At 43.2% G+C, this 22,727-nt stretch overlaps 1 protein-coding gene across 1 annotated transcript in view; it reads left to right on the top strand.

The window, feature by feature from the left end:
* The window catches only part of nlrc5 (NLR family, CARD domain containing 5), a 114,287-nt gene that overhangs the window by 31,726 nt on the left and 59,834 nt on the right, over positions 1–22,727 (top strand). The window contains exons 5-14 of the mRNA XM_056282449.1: positions 998–1,183; positions 3,697–3,851; positions 4,109–4,240; positions 4,941–5,262; positions 6,545–7,079; positions 8,466–8,625; positions 9,001–9,131; positions 9,454–9,682; positions 9,817–10,058; positions 11,067–11,150. Of these exons, the coding sequence (XP_056138424.1) occupies positions 998–1,183; positions 3,697–3,851; positions 4,109–4,240; positions 4,941–5,262; positions 6,545–7,079; positions 8,466–8,625; positions 9,001–9,131; positions 9,454–9,682; positions 9,817–10,058; positions 11,067–11,150 (2,176 nt within the window). The remainder of the gene's footprint in view (positions 1–997; positions 1,184–3,696; positions 3,852–4,108; positions 4,241–4,940; positions 5,263–6,544; positions 7,080–8,465; positions 8,626–9,000; positions 9,132–9,453; positions 9,683–9,816; positions 10,059–11,066; positions 11,151–22,727) is intronic.

Below are 22,727 nucleotides of genomic sequence, written 5' to 3'. Positions count from 1 at the left end.
GCTTGGACCCCGTTAATACCTGCTTGCAGGTCTAGTTGTTATTGTGTTTGCCAAAATAACACACGCTGCCTGCCAAAAAATCAAACAAACAGTGTTATTGGTTTATAAATGAACATGATGGTACAGACTCATATTTGGAATGAATCACTTTTCTCTTGGTGTGTGTGTGTGCAGGCCGGGGGGGGGGGCTCAGCTTTCTTAGAAACAAGTAGGGGGGGCTCCAAGGAAAAAAGGTTGGGAACCACTGCTCTAGTGTACCCCAACATTTGAGATTTTGGGTCATTCAGCATTTAGAAAAATATTTTTTGGTATATTTTCGTGGTTTATTGTTGGATAGACGTTGGAAAGATGTTTAGTCCTGTTGGTGACAATGCAAGGCTCTAAAGATGCCGATATTAGTCTGTCGGTCTGGTCACGATTTTAGTCACATGGTATTTTAGGAGCTGTACCCTAATGGTGGCTAGAGTCCTGTCTGGGACTTCACAACCACAGCTATGTGGGCTGCCTGCATAGGATCTGTGCCTTCTCTATACAACCAGGAAATGCCAAAGAGGAACTCATGAACAAAATGTGAAACTGTGTTGTATCTGGCAATCGATGCAAGTAATTTTTTTTTTAAGTGGATCTCTTAGTTACATTGTAGAAACACTTGTGAAGCAGTTTTGTATTTAAAGGTACTGTTGATTGTATGACCAATGAACATGAGACATGTTGTGGCTGATAGCCCAATCGGTACACATGATAAACTTTTTTTTTGAGCAAATCTTTTTGTCATTTGGACAATGCTAATGTAGGTGCTGAAGTACGGAGTAGGTACTATCTGGGTAGGGAGAAAATGGATGTGCTATCAGCACCTACTAGCGGGACTGTTAGATTCTTGTTTTAAATTTGACTTCGATAGTTAATACTTTTATGTGGACTAATTTCATGCACAAACATACTTGACAATTGCTGGATAGTAGAGATAGTGACCGTTGTGACCTTACCTCCTCCCCAGACCACTGGGAGCTGTACAGAGCAGCGGTGGGGACTTTACTGCTGCGGAGGTGGGAGAGAATGAGAGAGAACCTGGTAAGGGAGGTGCAGCTGGAGGACATCTGGGTCAGATTGAGACACACAAACAGAACAAAGGAGAAACCTGATCAGACGCCTGGACCAGGAGATCTGGGGAACAGAACACCAGGTTGGTTTGTGCTCCACATATCTCTGCTATAGGTAGAGTGAAGATACTGAGGAATGAAGACTGTGTAGGCTGCCATGACCAGCATAATTTTTTTTTTTTTACAACCCAAGTCTTATTTTTGTAGTTTTTGCCATTGTGTATAACAGTTATGATGTCATTTTACTCATCAGTTTCATCTTGGACACAGCTTTACAATGGCATCTTTTGGTGCCACAGAATACAGAATAGATTGTTCCAACATATTTCAACAAGTCCAACTCTACCCAATTATCTAAACCACATATTTGGAAGTTAAAGCTAAAGTGAAAGTTTATAGTTATTGTTCAAAATTTCCAGTATTAGTTATGGTTCATTGCATCGTTGAATTACCTTGTTCAGCTTGCATTAATGACCAGCCCATACTTACTGTAGGTAGTAGTAACATCAATAAACTACCTGGCCAGTGCAATTGAGAAGTCATACTACTACTACTACTTTTGGCTGCTCCCGTTAGGGGTCGCCACAGCGGATCATCCATTTCCATTTCATCCTGTCTTCTGCATCTTCCTCTATCACACCAGCCACCTGCATGTCTTCCCTCACCACATCCATAAACCTCCTCTTTAGCCTTCCTCTTTTTCTCTTCCCTGGCAGCTCCATAGTCAGTATCCTTCTCCCAATATACCCAGCATCTCTCCTCCACACATGTCCAAGCCATCTCAATCTTGCCTCTCTTGCTTTGTCTCCAAACCGTCCGACTTGAGCAGTCCCTTGAATATAATTGTTCCAATCCTGTCCTTCTTCGTCACTCCCAGTGAAAATCTTAGCATCTTCAACTCTGTCACCTCCAGCTCCACCTCCTGTCTTTTCATCAGTGCCGCTGTCTCCAAACCATATAACATAACTGGTCTCACAACCATCTTGTAATCCTTCCCTTTAACTCTTGCTGGTACCCTTCTGTTGCAAATCACTCCGGACACTCTTCTCCACCCTGCCTGCACTTTCTTCTTCACCTCTCTCCTGCACTCCCCATTACTTTGGACAGTTGATCCCAAGTATTTAAACTCATATGCCTTCGTCACCTCCACTCCTTGCATCCTCACCATTCCACTGTCCTCCCTCTCATTCACACATACGTGTAGGTATTCCATCTTGCTCCTACTGACTTTCATTCCTCATCTCTCCAGTGCATACCTCCACCTCACCAGGCTCTCCTTAACCTGCACCCTACTCTCACTACAGATCACAATGTCATCCGCGAACATCATCGTCCACGGAGACTCCTGCCTGATCTTGTCCATCAACCTGTCCATCACCATTGCAAACAAGAAAGGGCTCAGAGCCGATCCTTGATGTAATCCCACCTCCACCTTGAACCCATCTGTTATTCGAACTGCACACCTCACCATTATCACACTTCCCTCATACATATCCTGCACCACTCCTACATACTTCTCTGCAATTTCCGACTTCCTCATACAATACCACACCTCCTCTCTCGGCTGCCTGTCGTATGCTTTCTCTAAATCTACAAAGACACAATGTAACTCCTCGCCTGCTCTATACTTCTCGATCAACATTCTCAAAGCAAACCGCATCTGTGGTGCTCTTTCGTGGCATGAAACCATACTGCTGCTCGCTAATCGTCACCTCTCCTCATAACCTAGTTTCTATTACTTTTTCCCAGATCTTCATGCTGTGGCTGATCAACTTTATACCTCTGTAGTTGCTACAGTTCTGCACATTGCCCTTGTTCTTGAAAATCGGTACCAGTATGCTTCTTCTGCACTCATCAGGCATCCTCTCACTTTCCAAGATTGTGTTAAACAATCTAGTTAAAAACCCCACTGCCATTTCTCCTAAACATCTCCATGCCTCCACAGGTATGTCATCAGGACCAACTGCCTTTCCACTCTTCATCCTCTTCATAGCTGCCCTCACTTCCTCATTCACTATCCCTACATCATCCAACCTTTTGTCTCATTTTCTTTGAGAGAGTCGATTGAGCAACAGTTAGTCAGTTGAGCAATTGAGAAGTCATAGATAATGGGAAATCATGTTCACAGTCTAACCGAGACAGTAGGTTTTTTTTGGTTTTGATAGGACAAGTTTGAGAATCAAATTCCGTGGTACTAAAAGACATTGTTATAAAGCAGTGTCCAGCGGTGGTCCCATGTCCAAAATCTCCAAAATGAAACCGGTGAGTAAAATGATATTGTAACCAATATGCATGATGGCAAAAACCACGAAAATAAGACTCGGGTTGTAAAAGACTGTAATTATCTTTTCAAGCAGTCATATGGTGGTGGGAATAAAGGTTTTATTGGAGCTATGATGTCAGTTGAGAACAAAAAATATGAGTTGAAATATGACTTAGTTTTCTCATTGCAAGCACTTGAAAATGCGTCAAACAAACTAACTTCGTCCTCGTTGTTTGTGATACTCTTATGATGCATCTGCAGTTGTGCAACTTGTTTTCTTCATTTTCTCATCCACTGTGTCATGCTGTCACCTTTTTTTTGCCAAATATTTAGACCCTGATGGAGATTATGGGCCTATGGAGGCCAGAGTGACATTAGAGTCGTTCCTTCAAGGCTCTGTTGGACAGGTCACAGTTTTGCTGGGCCAGGCTGGATCAGGGAAAACACTGATGATGTCCTGTCTAGGGCAACAATGGGCAAAGGGACTAGTAAGTCACTATTTCTTATTATCATCACATCATTTATTTTGTTTGTTGTCAATGAAATTTGGTCAGATCTCTACTTTAATGGTTATTGCAATCATATTTTGTAACATATTCATGTTTTATCCCATTTCTACAAATTCCCTCCCTCCTTTTTTCCCTCCTCACCTTTCTTTCCTGCATCCAATCATTACCTCACGTCATTCCCTCCCTTAATTTATAACCTCCCCGCCCCCTTTCTCACTCGCTCTCCTTTCATCCAGGGCCCCATCCCTTCCTCATTCCTCTTTGTCCTGCTAGAATTTCGTCAGCTCAACCTACTGTCAAGCCCCCTCTCTCTTTCTGAGCTATTATTCCAATACTACCTCCCTGCACAAGGGGGTGATGATGAGAAGGTATGTATTTAGAAACAGGAGACATACACACCCTTCACGTTGACCTAAGATGCCTTTTTTTTTCTTTTTTTTTACTTATGATCAAGAAAGGGTCCATGGTTTTAAGGGACAGAAAATAGAACTGGCACCAACTGACATAGTTAACTGGTGAACTAAAGTGTTCTGGCCTTTCTGCTCATGATTGAGATGAGTCGTTTTGGTCACTTATGCCTTGTTTAGCAGGTGTTCATATACGTTCCTTCTGAAGCTGCATTGTATTCCTTACCTGTGACACTCATGACTTGTCCCGTTTTCTCCAGCGATGAATCCACTGTAAACAAAATACACAACCCGAGATTTACTGACATATGCAAATGAGCAAAAACACACAACCCACACACACACACAAATTAATAATAATATCATTGGACCTATTGCCAATTTTGCAAGAGATTTACTATCTGCTGACATTAAATTCCACCACAGTTAGTCGATCCTGGTGGCACTATATTTACAGTAAACCAAGGGATTGTGCTTGGGCTCTTACGAAAAATGACAGCACACATCTCAATACAATACTTAAAGCTAAGGCACTCCTCTTGGCTGCCTCCTGATTTTAAACACAGAATCATGTCCACTGAATGCCTTGTACCCATATTTTTATACCCTTAAATTGAATCATTTCCTCTTCCTTGTTGTTTGTTACTCTTACACTGAGCAGGAAGCTGTTTTGGACTACCTCCTTTCCAACCCAGAGCAATGTTGTTGGGTGCTTGATGGCTACGATGAGTTCCATACGAGGATTACCAGAGTGCAGACACAGAGAAATAGGACACCTTTGAACTCAAATACCCTGCTGCCTATTGCGGAATTTGTCTCAGGACTGCTGTGTCGGCAAATTTTTCCAGGATGCACCTTGGTGTTCACCTGTCGTCCACGCGATATCCCCGATGTTGAGCTCATGGTAGACAACGTGGCGGAGCTAGCGGGCTGGGAGAGCCATGACATCAAGGAGTATGTACAGAACTACTTCCAGCTAAAAGGTGACTACTCATTCATTTGAATTTAACTAGCTTTATAAGATATATAAAAAGAAAATGTTATGAGGGGAATGCCAGGCAGCGTCCAAGTGATGACCACCATCACCACGGAGACCTGGGAGGAGAACCGACTGCACGTGCACACAAGGGAGACTCACATGACACCATTCACACACAGAAAAAGAGAAAGGAGAAGACATCATTCAGAGAGAGAGAAAAGACATATGAGAGAAGAGAACACTTTGCAATAGTCATTAGTCATAATCAATTAAGTCATCAATTAGTCATAATCTATATGCTATAATCTCATCGGCAGAACAGTGGTTGGTAAATTAATTAACCATTTCCACAATTTTAAGACAACATGTTTGGTTTTGTCCTCACAGCCAAACTACATGTTTTCCTTTTCACTTATTTGGTAAACACTGAGATGCAATAGAGTTTTTATGGAAATATTTAAATCCCTCTCTGAATACTTAAGAAGTTGCTGGCTGTATTACACCCAAATAATTTACACGTTTCAAGTTAATGTAGTGTTAGTTGTAGGATAGCATGATGAAGACATCATAGTTAAGCAGATTAATATCCTACAGGCGGTGTAAATCATCTTCAGCTTCATCTGACGGTTGATTTGTTGGGAGCGGAAGGATAGCCTTCATTTTTCTTAGTTTTGCTGTTGTTTGTGACTCACTCATATATTCTTACATTGCATAGCCTTCAATGGCAAAGTGAGTGAATGCTTTGCTTTTGTCTTTTTGAAGAAAAATATCCTGACTTCTAGAAACGATCAGTCGTGACTTGCAAAATGTGATGTGCATCGGATGGTAAAATGACTGGGACAGCAACAGTAACAAATGGATCAGTTCAGAATATGTCCCCTGTACCACCTCGTCATACATCATTGTGGACAGCCCTTACCATCCAGTCTTATTGTTTTGTTTCTCAAAATTCTTGATTTTTTTCATCGGTTAAATTCACTCTACCTGCTTTTGACTACAAAACAAAAATCTAATAAATATAGAACATGGCTTTTGAAGAAATCATGTTGAAAGATGGTATTTATCATAATCACATTTGTTTAATTCATCTGTTGCTTAATTAATTAGATTAATTTGCATGTACGGTAGTCCATGTTGTTGGTTTTAGGTCTTCAGAAGAATGGTCATGATAATGTAGCTCAAAGGAAAGAGGTTGAAAAACCGCTTATCTTTTGCTAAACTCTTGCAGTTTTACTTAACCATGTAAACTATGACATGGCACTCTGATCTAAATTCCAACTCCAAAGGTGCTCCGACAAACGAAGATCTCATGGAGCAGGCGGTGAACCTCCTCTTCTCGAGCCGACACCTCCTCACCATGTCCTCCCTCCCCGGCCTCTGTAACATCTGCTGTGTCTGTGTGGACCATGCACTGATGGGAGAAAGAGGAGGTGGGAGAACACAAGCTAGCGAAGGAGAGGAACAAAAAAGGAGACGACGTGAAAGTGAACAAGGGGGGAGAAAAGAAGCAAAAGTGGAAGGTGAAGAACAAGCAGAACAGAGTGGAGAAGGAGCAGAGGGCATAGGAGAGGGGAGTCAAGACAGAGGGGCAGCTGGTGGAGGAGAGAGCGAAGACATTACAAGGGCGGGGGCAGTCGAACCCAGAGATGGAGTGGAGGTGCTTCATCGTGCTTCTTTCTCATTGCCCCAGTTACCCCCGACCCTTACCCAACTCTACCTCACCGCTCTTGTAGCATCTCTGAGCCATAGCAGGGACACTGGAACTGAAAGAGGAGAAGATGCCAAAAACGATAGGATGAAGACCAGAGCTCCTCAACAAAGGTAAAGGAGGTACTGGAGGGCTGAAAAACACTGGCACAAAAATACAGACACATCAGTTTTACACACTCTGCACTCATTGTTCAGAAGTTAGGGATCAACTCATGCTATATAGGGTAATGCTGTCACCCCACAAATCCCCCCCCCCCCATTTTCCCACAATTATGGCAATAAATCTCATAATTATCATACAATTATAAAGGAACTTGGTATCTGGGCAAGTTGAAATGGCGTGGACTTTGTCGGATGGTAGTAGAGACCATGCATGGTGCAGAATTGTTGCTTTCTGCTTGAATAACCTCAGAGATTTGAGGCAAAGTTGACTAACCAACGACACTCATCAGTGTTACAAAAGAACTAGTATCTCCCAATGCATCAAACTAAGTTAAAAAAAAAACTGAATTAAATCATGCCTTGCCATCTTGGCTTTCCATTCAGTCATGCCACTGCTAGCTGCCTTAAAGTCTGGGTCCTATGTTTATCATGTTTCTCATAATAACCCATATAATCTTTTCTTATAATCATGAGAAACTTGTTATCATGAGATTTGATCTAATGAGTTTTGAAAAAAAATCTTAATTATGAGATAATTTTAAGATTTTTTTCTCATCATGAGATAATGAGAATTTTGTTTTGTTTTGTTTTGTTTTGTGTTGGGTGACTGCCATACACGTCCATACTATATAGTGATAGATCCGCCAGTTCAACTCAAGCAAAAGCTACAGTAGATACTTAATCGATTCTAACTAGTTTAACTTACTCAACCACATGGGTGTATTCATACATGCATGGAAAGGTAGAAGGAAACTTTTTTTTTCTTCCAATTTTCCCCCCTTTTTCTCCCCAATTGTATCTGGCCAATTACCCTGCTCTTTTTGAGCCGTCCCAGTCGCTGCTCCACCCCCTCTGCCGATCCGGGGGAGCGCCTGACTGACCAGAGGAGGCGCTAGTGCAGCGAACAGGACAAATACCCACATCTGACTTCCCACCCGCAGACACGGTCAATTGTGTCTGTAGGGATGCCCGACCAAGCCGGAGGTAACGCGGGGATTTGACCCGGCGATCCCATGTTGGTAGGCAATGGAATAGACTGCTATGCTACCCGGACGCCCAAGGAAACTTAATAAGGGGGGAGCATTATGTTGTGACACAAATACTGTTAGATGGAGTGCAATTCAACAGCTGCATGGAATTTCAAAATTTTTTTGCGAACTCCAGGTATTGTAACATAATGTTATTGGCAACAACGAAACACAACAGAAAATGTTATCAGTTTAAGTACAATTTTCATTTACATGTGCATCTAGATGGCATCGGAAATAATCAATGCTATTTAATGTTGGTGTTCAAATGCGGAGAGGCTTCTATAACTTCTGTTTCTATGTTTAGCACATTGTGTTCACTTGATATGGGTCTGTACCAGTCTGAGGTGTGTGAGCTCAGTCGGCTGGCATGGAAGGGCTTGGAGACAAGCCAGATCCTCTTCCTGAAATGTGAAATTCCCCAGAATGTTCTCAAGTTCTCCATTAGGGCAGGTCTCCTCTCAAAGGTAAAATCTGGTTTTCCTTTGGTTTGTGTGTCATTGTGTTCTTTCATGGGTTAAGGAGGTCCTCGATGTCTTTAAGGATTTCCATTATAGATCGCTGTCACATGACAAGTCAGCCCTTTAACAGATAAAATAAGATAAGATGAGATGAAATATATACACTGCATATAATGAATACTCATGTTTCAGTTTCTCTATTTGTGTTAATCCGATTTAAACCTTTTTCTTGACCAGTTAAATGCACTTGTCCTGCTTTTAACCGAAGCAAAAAAAAAAAAAATCTCATGACCCTAGAATATGACTTTGGAGAATTCATGTTGAAAGATGGTGTTTTTCATAATCAAATTTGTTGAATTCTTCTGTCTCTTAAAATGTAAGGTGGAGCTTAGGCTCAAGGGTGGCGTGCTCAGCTATGCCTACTGCTTCGTTCATTTGACGCTACAGGAGTTTCTTGCCGCGCTCAGAATGATGACCAGTGATGAGGTCCCTATGACACAGCTCAAGCAGAGGTGAGGCTTTCAAATCAACAATGTACTGGGGAGAAGGAGGCTGAGCAACACATTTCTCATGTTTGGGTGAATTAATGCCAAGACTTTTGGCCTCACGGATCTTTGACTTTTGTATTCTTACTGAAAACAGGCATTTCAAGTCATCTATAATCCAGGAACCATGACCAATTTGTCACAATTCATTATGACCCAACGCTTATGATTGAAACAGAATTCCACGACAATGCATATATTTGATTTGCATAGACTATGTGCTTTCAGGTCAATCATCTAAAACTAATGACCTTTCATTCTCTTTCCTGTGTCCCTGTTACCCCCGTAGATTTAACCTGAAGAGTCGTTGGACCACCAAGTCTGATCCAAAGACTGTCTTCACAGACTCTTTTCACCTGTATGTATGTGGCCTGGCTTCGCCGTCCTGCACCCCAGCCTTGGTTCAGCTAGCCAAGTCTTGTGGTGTTTCAGTAGCACAGGCATGGGTCCAAAAGCGACAGTCCCTGGTTGTGAAACTATTAAAAAGCCTGTGCGGAAGCACTCTGACTGGACCAAAGGTAGAGTTGACTCGACTGTGAAATTCGATTATGTGATCATGTGTTTGGACAGTCCGACTTATGCCTGTCTTTGACAATTGACTTGTGTTAGTCAGTCTGTCTCGCCTATTCCATCCATCCATTCATATCATCAGGTACTGCAGCTCTGCCACTGTATCCAGGAGACCCAGGACTGCCAGCTGGCCAGGGATGTCTTGGGTACGAGACCCATTCTGGAGCTGCGAAATATCCGGCTGTTGCCCAGTGACATTGATGCACTGGCCTTTGTGGTTGGCTCTAGCCCTGATATGGATGTTGGTTTGGACTTTGGAGGATGCGCACTGGATGCGCAATGTTTAGATGTCCTACCCAGCTGTCAATGCATTCATTACCTAGTGTAAGTACACACAGGCGCGCGCACACACACACACACACACATAGACATGCAGACATGCAAACACTCATTCATCTCTACCTACTACATCACCCTACTGACTTTTGAAACTATTTCACAATTCATTTATTTGTATTTTTTCAAAACACTGTACAATTTTCTTCCATTTTAAATGTGGTATTTTAGGGGCATCCGGGTGGCATGGCATTCTATTCCGTTGCCTACCAACACGGGGATCAAATCCCTGTGTTACCTCCGGCTTGGTTGGGCGTCCCCACAGACACAATTGTCTGTGTCTGTGGGTGGGAAGCCGGATGTGGGTGTGTGTCCTGGTCACTGCACTAGCGCCTCCTCTGGTCGGTTGGGGCACCTTTTCGGGGGGGGGGACTGGGGGGAATGGCATGATCCTCCCATGCGTTACATCCCCCTGGTGAAGCTCCTCACTGTCAGGTGAAAAGAAGCGGCTGGTGACTCCACATGTTATTGGAGGAGACGTGGTAGTCTGCAGCCCTCCCCGGATTGGCAGAGGGGGTGGAGTAGTGACTGGGATGGCTCAGAAGAGTGGGTAATTGGTCGGATACAATTGGGGAGAAGCTCCCCAACTGTATCCAAAAAATTGGTATATTTATTTATTTATTTTGTGTGGACATCTGAAGCCAGAAATGGTTTTTTTTAAAGCTCAAATTTAAAAGCTAACGTTTTTAGATGCCAGGTGGGCCTTCCTTTAGACTCACACTAAGATTTATGTTGATGGTAACAGGTAGTAATGTGCAGGATGCTGCTGAAATAACCTGAGGACTATATCTTCTCCATACCAGATATGCCACCTGGGTATGGCTTAATCTTCTTTGTGAAGAAATAACCTCTGTAGGAGATATATAAAGCACAAAATGATGCTAAAATATAAAAATTGGTGCTGTATGGATTGCTCTAACCTTTTATCTCACCCTGAAAAATTGCAGCTACTGAAATGTGAATAAAGGTATTTACTCATCACTTGTGTTTCCTCAGTTTTCGCAGCCGCAAGTATGATGACAAGTTTGCACAGAAATTGTCCTCCATTTTGCCCAAACTGCAAACCCTGCGAAAATTGGAGTAAGTTCATAATTTCTGCTCTACTTGTCTACCGCACAGACTAGACTTATATTCCCCTGAATCATGTTGGACTTCAGCTCACTCTACCAACTCATCTTCATCTATGTGAGAGCGTAGTCCTGCGTGTTTGTTGATAAAGCAGTAGGAGAAGATGTTCGGTCTCAAAACCATCCGTTTTATTTAGCAGTAAATGGATAAAGCATACAGAGCTCTGGGTCTAGATCTTCCTATCCCTGACAAACAACAGATTGTGTCAGTTCACGAAGTCTGACTCCCTCTCCTTTCCCTGACCCAGTCTTTATACTATACAAAGTGTTGACTGAATATGGATGTGTGATCTTCTTTCTGATTGGTCCATTCATCTGACTCCGTTTCCGCCTCACTGATATCCGGACTCCAGGTAATCTTCTTCTCCATCTGTTTTGCAGCTGCCGTCGTAGCTGCCGTCGTAAAATCCTGTTCCTATCTCTGAAACCACAAATCACAGCACATTTCGTCTCCACTCCCCCCTGACCACAACACTTCCAGTGTCCCCCTTCCCCATTCAGAGTCGCCAACCCTATGCAAGGTCAGGGACCCTCACACCTTCCATGGAGACAGACATCTTGTCTCTACTCCCCCTTTACCACAACATCCTTATTGCCCCCTTTGTTATTCAGAGTCGCTAACCTTATTTAGGGTCAGTGACCCTCACACCTAATTTACTCTGCGACCCTCTTTCTGCTAACATACTCAGTACTTTTCCACTGCCACTATAGACCCTCCTGTCCTTGTAACAAGCCCTGTTCCTCATGCATATGTTTTCCCAATGATTGATATATCCTTATATCCCTTATTCCAATTAATACATTGTAATCATCATTATTAAACATCACACCATTACATTTATCTACAAGTCCCCCTTTTTGGTCTCATATAAATGAGACCAACCAACCAATCGGATTCAAACATCACATTCAGCCTCTGTGTCACTGCCCAGTTCTTCACACCCTCCGTGCTCCATCAGAGCCACCGTCTCCGTCTCGACTTGAGCCATCTGATAGATCGATGAGGGACTCTTCTTTTCGATGGCAGTGACGATCAACCTTTCAAACAGAGATCTGATGCAGGGGATACAACAGCATCCACACAACACAAGTGCAGTCATCATGCCTACCAGGGACAGAAACACAGACACCATCACACCTTTCCACTTCCCAAACCACTGTTCAAAAATTCTTCCCAGTGGGTCGTTTATACCTGAGTGGTCATGCATCTCTTCTGACAGGGTCCTAAGTCCTTTTAGGGCTCTGGTTACCGAGCTGTCTGGAGCAGTGTTGTTGGGGATGAACGTGCAGCATTCATCGTCAAACATAGAGCAAACACCCCCTTTTTCAGCTAATAACATGCCGAGGGCCATTCTGTTTTGAACTGTGTGTCTGTCTCTGATGGCTGATTCCCACATCAATACTGGAGTAACTATTACTATAGAAATGATCTCGCACACTCCCAACCACCACCATTTGGCTTGGTGGGGTTTTCCCGTTCCCTCAAACATCTTAATCAACATATATCAAAAAAAAAAAATTCTTAACAAGCAAAACCTTCTTGTGTTCTGGTTATCAGTTCCTTGTATCCTAGAAAAAACCTTTTCTGGGAGAGCTTTTGACCTTCTATAGCAACAGCAGAACATTCTTTTCGCAACTGGCAAAATTCTTCATTCCAATCTGGAGTATATTGTGGCTTGCCTGAGTATATGCAAAGCCGGTTACTATAAATCTTGTCCAAACGTGATAGCTATAATAACTGTCGCCACAGATAGTGGCTCGTGTCTTTACACCTATTCAGAGTCAACTGTGGTGTTTCTTATCTGTTCCCGTGTCCAAGCGGGTGAATCCGCTGCTGCACACTGGCTCCAGTGGTACCAGCTGTCTCCTTTGCCCTGTAGTCGAACCGCGTGTGATGTCCTCTCAACCACCTTGTATGGCCCTGTCCACCTTGGCTCCGACCACTTCCTCTTGATCACCTTCAGTAGAACCCAGTCCGTGATGGGCGGTGTCTGTCCCTCTAGGTTCCCCTCTCCTGCTGCAACCTGTTGTGAGAAAGCTGACACCAAAGCTGTTAGTTGGTCATAGTAAGGTTTGTACTTCAGCGGATCTCTTTCCTTTTCCGTGGTTGGGATTCCAGCTCCCGGTCCCGGGAACTGCTGCCCTGTTGTCAACTCATATGGAGTGAAACCTGTGATGGAGTTTACTGAGCTCCTAATTGACATTAGAGCTAGGGGTAGGGCATCCACCCAACTCATTTTTGTTTGAGCACACACTTTTCCTATTTTTCCTTTAATGGACTGATTCATTCTCTCCACCTTTCCCTGTGATTGGGGGTGATACACTGTTCCAAACGCATGTTTCAGTCCTAGGGCCGCTTCTACTGCCTGCAGGTCTTTGTTCTTAAAATGTGTGCCATTATCTGACCTGATTCTTTTTGGAAACCCATGCGTTGGTATGTATTGGTTGATTAGGAATTTGATTACCGTTTTGGCATCTTCCTTTTTAGCAGGTACTGCTTCTGGCCAGCCAGTGTATGCATCCACGGCGACCAAGAGGTACCTATACCCATTTACCCTTTCCAACATGTCAGTGTAATCAATTATGATTTCTTGACCTGGCATTTTTGGCAAAGGAAATTTTCCCTCGTGTGGCTTTACTGTAGCCCTGATATTGTATTCTGTACATATTTTACATTCCCTGATATGGTTCACAATCATTGCGGGCAAAAATGGATGCCACCAATGGGTCAGATGTCTCTGCATCTGTGCCTTTCCACAATGTGTCAGCCCGTGTGCCTCCTGTAACACGGAAGCCGTCCATCCTGGGGGTAACACAGGTCGGCCGTCCGGCGACCTCCACACTCCTTTGGATTCCGTTGCCCCTCTCTCTTTCCAAACTGTGAACTCTTGAGGAGAGGCTTTCTGTTGTTCCTTTATTAACATATTTACATCGCAGGCAGGTAGTAAATCATACACCGTTTTTCCCACCTGCATCATCATGTATTGGGCTGTGTAACCTGCTGCCCTTTTAGCTGCAGAGTCTGCCTCCTGATTTCCTTTTGCTATCATTGTTTCAGTTTTGTCGTGACCTCTGCACTTTATTACTGCTACCTCTGTTGGTTTCATTAGGGCTTCTACCAGTCTCTTGATGTCTTTCTCATGTTTGATTGGGGTTTTTGCTGCTGTCAAAAATCCTGCTCTGATCCACTGACTGAGCTCCACCTGTATTGCTCCTACCACGTATGCCGAGTCTGTGTAGATGTTTACTTTTTTCCCTTCTGCCCATTCTAATGCTGCTATCATTCCCTGTAATTCAGCTAGCTGCGCTGATTCTTTTCCTATTACTCTCCCTGTCACTACCTCCTCAAACCCTTCATCTGTTTGTCTTACCACTGCATATGCTGCCTTCAGTCCCTCAGTGGGATGTCTGTAGCAACAGCCATCTGTGAACAGCACTTCCTCTGGGTCAGCTAAGGGTTTTGCCCGTAAATCTGCTCTGACCTTAACATCTTTCTGTACTCTTTCTTCACACACATGTGGCTCACCTTCCCCTATGTTATCTGCCATGTTGAGTCCCTTGTGTGTGAACGTTATGTGTGGTGCATTGAGGATTTTTTCCAACCTTATCTGTCTTAATGATGTCATGGTGAATGCTGCTGAGTTCACATAGGCCACTATGCTGTGTGTTGTCAGGACTGTTAGAGCATGTCCCATGACTGTGTGCTACTTTTTGCAGAATTTTTGCTACCCCTGCTGCATGTCTTGTGCATGGTGGATGTCTATTTTCTGTTGGATCGAGTGTCACACTTGCATACATCATCACCTGCCTACCTCCCCCTTTTTTCTGAAAAAGAACACCATTCACTGTATGTGATTTTTCTGAAACATCCAGATAGAATGGCTCTTTGTAGTCAGGCAGTGCTAAATCAGCAGCGTTTGTGAGAGCCTGTTTGAGGGAAATGAAGTTATTCTCTGCTTCAGTGGTCCATTGTAAGCATGCTGACAAATTTCTCATCCCCTGCTCATTGACCATGGCCCTTAAGGGGTGCGTGAGTTCCCCATATGATGCTATGTACTGTCTGCTATAACCTGTCAACCCCAGGAATGAGAGCATGTCTTTCACTGTGACTGGTTTAGGATGGTGTAGAATTGAGGATCTATGGGCTGGGGACACACCTGTTCCTCTACTAGAGATAATTCTCCCCAGGAACGAGACCATCTGACTGCAGCACTGGAGCTTGGTTTTTGAAACTTTGAACCCAATGTGATACAGCTGAGTTAATAGGGATTTGGTGGCTGCTAGGCAGGAGACATGATCTGGAGCTGCCAGAAGGATGTCATCCACATACTGAATCAACACCACCCCCTTTGGGAGGGTGAGATCAGTGAGCTGCTGTTTCAGAACCTGATTGAACAGCCCAGGGGACAAGATGAAACCCTGGGGAACCCTCGTATATCTTAGCTGTTGGCCTTTATAGGTAAACGAGAAGATGTCTCTCACATGGTCAGCTAGTGGTAGGCAGAAAAAATGCATTGGCCAGATCAATACAGGAAAACCATTTGTGTTCTGGGGACAGTGCAGACATAGCCGTATATGGATTTGGTACTGGGACTGTAGGAGTTGACACAATACTATTGACCCATCTAAGGTCGTGAGCCATTCTATATATCCCTGTATTTTGCTTTTCTATTGGTAAAATAGGTGTGTTCCAGCCAGATGCTGAGGGCTCCAACACCCCCGCTGCCAACAGTCCCTCAATAGTATCTGTGATCCCTGCTTCTGCCTCAGGTTTGTGGGAGTACTGTTTCTGCCAGATCGGAGTGTGATCTGTCAATTCAAAAGAGATTGGATCAACATTCTTGCAGTGTCCTACATCAGTTGGGCCTGCTGACCATAACGCCTCAGGGAGAGTGTCTATCATACTTGCGGCGTCAGAGTGATCAGCCTTCTCTCTGCCATGAAATCTCTCTATTTGTCTATGTTCTAACAGCACTTTGTCAGCCGTCTTGTGCATGATCCTGTAAGCCTTTTCGGATGGGGAGTACTGTAATTCAGGGAGTTGGGTGCAAACCCAGTCTGTCAGTGCCATCAGACGCTTGCACATCGGCCCAAGATCTCTAGCCTGGTATTTAACATGCACTGCTAAGGTGATATGGGGCACCGCCTCTTCAGGCATCTCATACCACTTAAATTGTTCAGGTGTCAATTCAACAGCAGCTGCCACACCTTCATTCCCCACTAAAATACAATTAGACAATACTTCCCACTGTGTCCCTTCAATGTCATTGTAAAAAGTTTGCTGATAAATTTCATCCCCGTCCCTATCATAGTACAGAGTAACATGGAGGGGGTCGATTGGAGGGGAGTAGGGATGTAGCATTTGGACCCACGGCCGCCACTGATAATACAGAAATGGCATACTTCTGGGTCCTCCGCGACCCCTCCCTCCTCCTCTCATACCTCCTGTTACTCTGACAGGCCTGCCCCGATAAGGGGAACTAGACACCCATTCAGGCACTGGGTACAAATTTGGGGTGTAGTTTTGTGGTGGCGGCTGTTGAACCATCTGATTGGCTACTTTTTGGTTTGTCTTTTTAGCATCATTTACCTTTTTCCTTGCCTCATCCAATTGGAGCTTTAGGAGCTGCACCTGGGCTGACTCTGTGCTCTGTCTATCCTCCTCCTGTATAGCCTTGTGTCTTTTCATATGATGACTCAAATGTTTTTCCCATTGCTCAGTAGAGCAGCCTGGGATGTCTGGATTGCCCTCCATGGCATCTTGTACTGCTTTGGGCATTCCAGCCATAACAGCTTTTCCAAAACAGTGTGGTCTGTAACTGTCCTGAACTTGGATGGCTTCCTGCAGTGTCTGTCCATATGCCTTTGCATCTGCTTAAAAATGCTGACATGTCTTCTCCGTCTTTCATGGAAAAGGTCAGTGAATGCATTGCTCCGGGAGGAATGGGGAATTTATCCCTCATTGCCCCTCCCACAGCTGTGGCTTCACTGGTAAATGGTTCTGAATCTGGTATATAACTAGTGCCTGCCGCAGCCTCAATCTGCTGTATTTCCCACATAGGTAGTTGTTTTCCCAATAATTCTCTCCAATCTCCCATAGCTAATTTATATCCCAATGTGAGTTGGTAAAATTTCTCCATCCAGGGCCCTCCTCCCTCAGTGGGAGGGGGCATTTTATCCAGGATGCAATTCATGTCTGTGAATGAGAATGGTTGATACACATCCCCCGTTTGGGGTCCTTTATATATCAGTGGCAGTTGATGGTATCTAGCGGGTGGTTGTATCTTTTCTCTGTCCCTAAGCTGGTGTCTATGCCTGTGGTCAGCACAGGGCGCTATATGAGTCTGGTTGTGCCTGGTTAGTGCCCCTGTAATTGTGACCTGGTATGTGTCTTCGTCTCCCTCATTACTATTCACACCCCCTGCTTCTGTACCTGCCCCCAATCTCTCCTCGGGACCTTCTGCCCTAATTACTTCCTCTCTTATCTCTCTGAGCTGTCTCTCCTTGAACCCGTCTATTGTTTCAACCCCCTGACTCTGTATCCTCCCCTGTCCTGCTCCTCCCCCGTTTAGGGTGGAGGGTGTTTCTTTTTTTTTTTTTTCTTTTTTTTTTTTTTTTTTATAACTTTGTTTATTGAATTTTCCGCATAATCAACATTTACAAAATAATTGTCCTCGTAAGTTGTACAGCATGAACACAAAACACATCCAACAATACACTAACACACCAGAATACAATGAGGAATAAAAACACACCCTCAAAGGAGAAAAAAAAATCAAATCAAATCAAAACAAATTAACTAAAATAATTAAAAAAATAAAAAATAAATAAAAATAACTAAATAAATACAAGTACACATATTCCAATGCACTTGTCCGCAGGCCAGCCAACCCAGCACAGTCCCTCACAGACTTCATGTACACATACACCCTACCTCCTTCATCACCGGAGCTTGCCACGCCCCCACCTCCATCCAACAAGGACATCAATAAAAAGGAAAAAATATGCATATATATATATACACACACATCACTCTGGAATAACAGGGAAATGAAGTCGCTTAACATAAGAAAAGAAGGGGGTCCACATTGCCCAGAATTTGTTTAGGGACCCTTTGAGGGTGTGCCTAATTTTTTCCAGCTTTATACAATTTAAAACAGACTTAATCCAAAGAGCATGAGAAGGGGGTGCAGAGGATTTCCAACTAAGCAAAACCAATCGTCTCGCCAACAGGGTAACAAAGGCAATAAAATCCTTATTAATATTGGTCAGTTGCAATGTGGGCGAGGGCACCCCAAATAGCGCAATAAAAGGGTCTGGCTTGATCTGTGTGTCACATACTTCTGAAAGTGTGCTAAAAATATCTTTCCAAAAACCATCAAGAGATGAGCAACACCAAAACATGTGCACATGGTTAGCAGGAGACTGGTTACACCTCACACAGTTAGGATTTATGTCTTTGTAAATTTTCGCTAGTCTCGCTTTGGTCCAATGAGCCCTATGAATGATTTTGCATTGAATGAGACCATGTCGGGCGCAGACCGAAGAGGTATGTACCCTTCCGAGTGCCCTCTCCCACAGCCCATCAGATATTCCCTCCCCCAGTTCCTCCTCCCATGAGGATTTAATGTCATTAAGCGAGGCAATTCTTAAAGAACAAATTTGTCTATAAATTATTGACAAGGTACCTTTCAGAATGGGAAGCGGGGTAAGAAAGGTGTCAAACTGTGTTTCACCAGGAAGGGTGGGGAAATGAGGATCCAAATTGCGGACGTAACTCCGGATCTGTAAAAATCTAAAAAAATGATGCCTGGGAAGACCAAATTTAACTGCTAGTTGCTCAAACGTACTAAATGTATTGTCAATGTAGAGATCTTTAAACCTTTTTATACCAAGACTAGACCATATTGAGAAAGCACTATCAACCATAGATGGGGCAAAAGCAGGGTTCGAGGCCATCGGAGCAGAAAGAGAGGTTGTCTGAAACCCAAAATGGCGTCTAAATTGATTCCAGATCCTCAATGTTGTTTTGACACACACATTCTTGGTGAAAGAGGAATAAGGGCCTGTAATGGAGGAGTGAGCGAGGGAAGACAATGATGCCGGTACAGACGAAGCAGCTTCCATCTTTAACCAAATTGGGGACGGGGACATCTCTCCACCTCGCAACCAGAACTGAATGACCCTAAGATTAGCCGCCCAATAATAAAATCTAAAATCTGGTAGCGCCATACCTCCGTCTGACTTGGGTCTCTGCAAGAGCTGTTTTCGTATCCTAGGAGTCTTCTTATCCCATATGAAAGGTAGAATTAGGCCGTCTATTTTTTTGAAAAATGTGTTGGGAAGAAAAATCGGTAGGCACTGAAAGAGATATAAAAATTTAGGGAGTGTGTTCATTTTAACAGAATTAATTACTAATTAATTACTAAAGAGAGGTGCATCACTGACCAGCGTTCAAAATCATCCTTAGTGCGGGTTAAAAGCGAGGAAAAGTTGGCCCGAAAAAGGTTTTCAAATCGACTCGTGACCTGTACACCAAGATAAGTGAAACAACTATGAGCAACTTTGAATGGCAAGGTATGTAATGGGAATTTTTCCGCAGTCACATTAAGCGGCATCAATTCGCTTTTACTGAGATTCAGTTTATACCCTGATAAATGACCAAAGGATGTAATAGTAGCAAGGGCAGCAGGAACAGAAACAGAAAGATTAGATGTGTATAGCAATAAGTCATCTGCATATAAAGACACCTTGTGCTCATGTCCGTATCTAACTATACCTTTGATAAGAGGGTTGGAACGAAGTGCTATTGCAAGGGGTTCTATGGTGAGAGCAAACAATAAAGGGCTTAGAGGGCAACCCTGGCGTGTTGACCGTTGCAGAGGGAAACAGCCTGACTGAGTGTTATTAGTCCTGACAGAGGCTTGGGGGGACGCATACAGAAGTCTTACCCAAGTAGTGAATTTTGAACCAAAGCCGAATTTATTTAGTGTATAGAAAAGGTACTTCCACTCCACCCTGTCAAACGCCTTCTCCGCGTCCAGGGATATAATGGCCTCCGAGGTGTTGGTGTCAGAGGAATTGTACATGATATTAAATAGTCGCCTAAGATTGAAGAATGAATGTCTATTTCTAATAAATCCTGTTTGATCAGGAGAGATAATCGATGGGAGAACTGTTTCCAGGCGTGTTGCCAGAAGTTTGGCTAAAATCTTATAGTCAACATTTAACAGGCTAATTGGACGATATGATGCACATTCAAGAGGGTCTTTATTATTTTTAAGAATTAAACAGATAGTCGCTTGAGTGAGAGTCTGTGGAAGAATACCATTAACAAATGCTTCATTATACATTTCAATTAGAATAGGGGCTATTTTGGGGAGAAGCTTTTTATAAAACTCTGTCGAGTAACCGTCAGGCCCTGGGCTTCTCCCGGATTGAAGGGATTTGACAGCTCTAGACAGTTCTTCAACAGTGATTGGTTGTTCTAATTCTTTAACCAAATCCTGGTTGACTAAAGGTACATCAAGGGAGTGGAAGAAGTCATCAAATTCTGATAAATCAGCATCACCTTCAGAAGTATATAGAGACTGGTAGAAACTTCTGAACTCATCATTTATCTCCCTAGGGTCTAATGATATTCCGGATGATGTATGAATTTTGGGAATTTGATGTGATGATGAAACTTGACGCAACTTGTGTGCTAATAACTTACTGGCTTTGTCTCCCTGTTCATAGTAGGTGCTCCTAGACTTGACAAGCAGCTCAGTAACTTGATCTGTTAGCAAAGTGTCAAATTCTGCTTGCAAAGTTAAGCGCTCCTTATAAATATCTGGAGATGGTGAAACGGAATATGCGTTATCTAATTGGGCAATGCGGCGTGTTAGCATGGACAATTTATCTTTTTTAAGTTTGTTCTCATATGTGGTGTAGGAAATAATTTCACCTCTAAGATAAGCTTTCAAAGTTTCCCATAGGGTAGACGCAGAGATACCTGGGGTTCTATTTGTATCCATAAAAAAGTCAATTTGGGCCGAAGCAAAGTTAATAAAATTTTCGCTACTGAGTAATTGAGTGTTAAGCCGCCAAGGCGGTCTCTGATTATTAGCTGTTTGAAAGACTACTCCCATAGTGACAGGGGCATGGTCCGAAACCACAATTGGATTATATAAGCACGAAGATATGGAATGGAGAAGTCTATCATCTACAAGGAAGTAGTCTATGCGCGTAAAAGTGTGGTTTACCGAAGAGAAAAAAGAGTATGCCCTCCCAGATGGATTAAATGTTCTCCAAGGGTCTGAAACAGCGAAATCAGACATAAAGGTACGGACAACCCCAGCTGAGGTTGATAAAGTAGTAGATTTAGTGGAGGATCGATCCAAATGTGGGTCCAACCAGCAGTTAAAGTCACCGCCTATGATCAGCATATGGGAGGACATATCAGGGAGTGTGGAGAAAACCGATTTGAAAAAATCCCCATTGTCCCAATTAGGACCATAAACATTAACAAGAACCACCTTCGTATCGAATAACCTACCACTGACAATTACATATCTACCATTGGGATCAGCTATCACATTAGAACATGTAAAAGGTACTGATTTGTGAAGTAAGATAGCCACCCCTCTTGACCTACTCTGAAATGAGGAATGGAACACCTGACCCACCCATCTGCACCTAAGTATTGAGTGTTGTGGTACCTTGAGATGAGTTTCTTGGAGGAAGATAATGTGAGCTTTCAACTGATGGAGGTGGTGGAGAACCTTACTGCGTTTAACTGGGTTGTTAATGCCCCTACAATTCCAAGTGAGAAAATTAAAACCATTCCCTCCAGCAGGATGAGCTACGTCAGGCTGAGTCATGTCTTAAGAGAGAGAGTACATGTTAAGGACAAGGCATAATGCAAATTAAATATTTTGGCTGACCTCAATAGTGCAAATTCAAAAAACAAAAACAAGTGACAAAACACAAGAAAACAAAACACAAATACAGAAGGAAAAAAACCCTCCCACAAAATCCCTCTTGCCGAAGCATCTCCCCAACTGAGATGCAAGCAAACCCCTAAATACAAAAAACCTTTAGAGCAACGCATACCAACTTAGCTAGCTTACTCTTAGCTACCTGAGCTTTGTGACCATTGAACTAGAATAAAGCAAATGTGCATAAGTCGGTCTCCAATAACATTAGGACCCGAGGAAAACTAACTCAGTTAAGAGAGGTACAAAATCTATAAAGTGGCAAAATTGAACTTCAACCATGTAAACAACCAAATACTGGCAGTGCAGGCAGCTCAGATCAAAACAAAATGAAATGAGAATGACACAAATAGTAGGCAGTAATGTAAGTGGAATAAAATATATCTCCACATTATATCACCTTAATGTGAGTAGTCCGCTGTATACTCATCAACATGTATTGAAAATAAAAATAAAAAACCCACTACATTCAAGTGTCAACAATGAGCACTGCAAGGCTAGCTTCACTCTCCAACATGTACTGAAAATAAAAAAAACAGCTGCGTTCAAATGTC

Source organism: Lampris incognitus, chromosome 6 (genome assembly GCF_029633865.1).
Source record: "Lampris incognitus isolate fLamInc1 chromosome 6, fLamInc1.hap2, whole genome shotgun sequence".
Lineage (NCBI taxonomy): Eukaryota > Metazoa > Chordata > Actinopteri > Lampriformes > Lampridae > Lampris > Lampris incognitus.
This window is presented reverse-complemented; position numbering and strand designations above follow the sequence as displayed.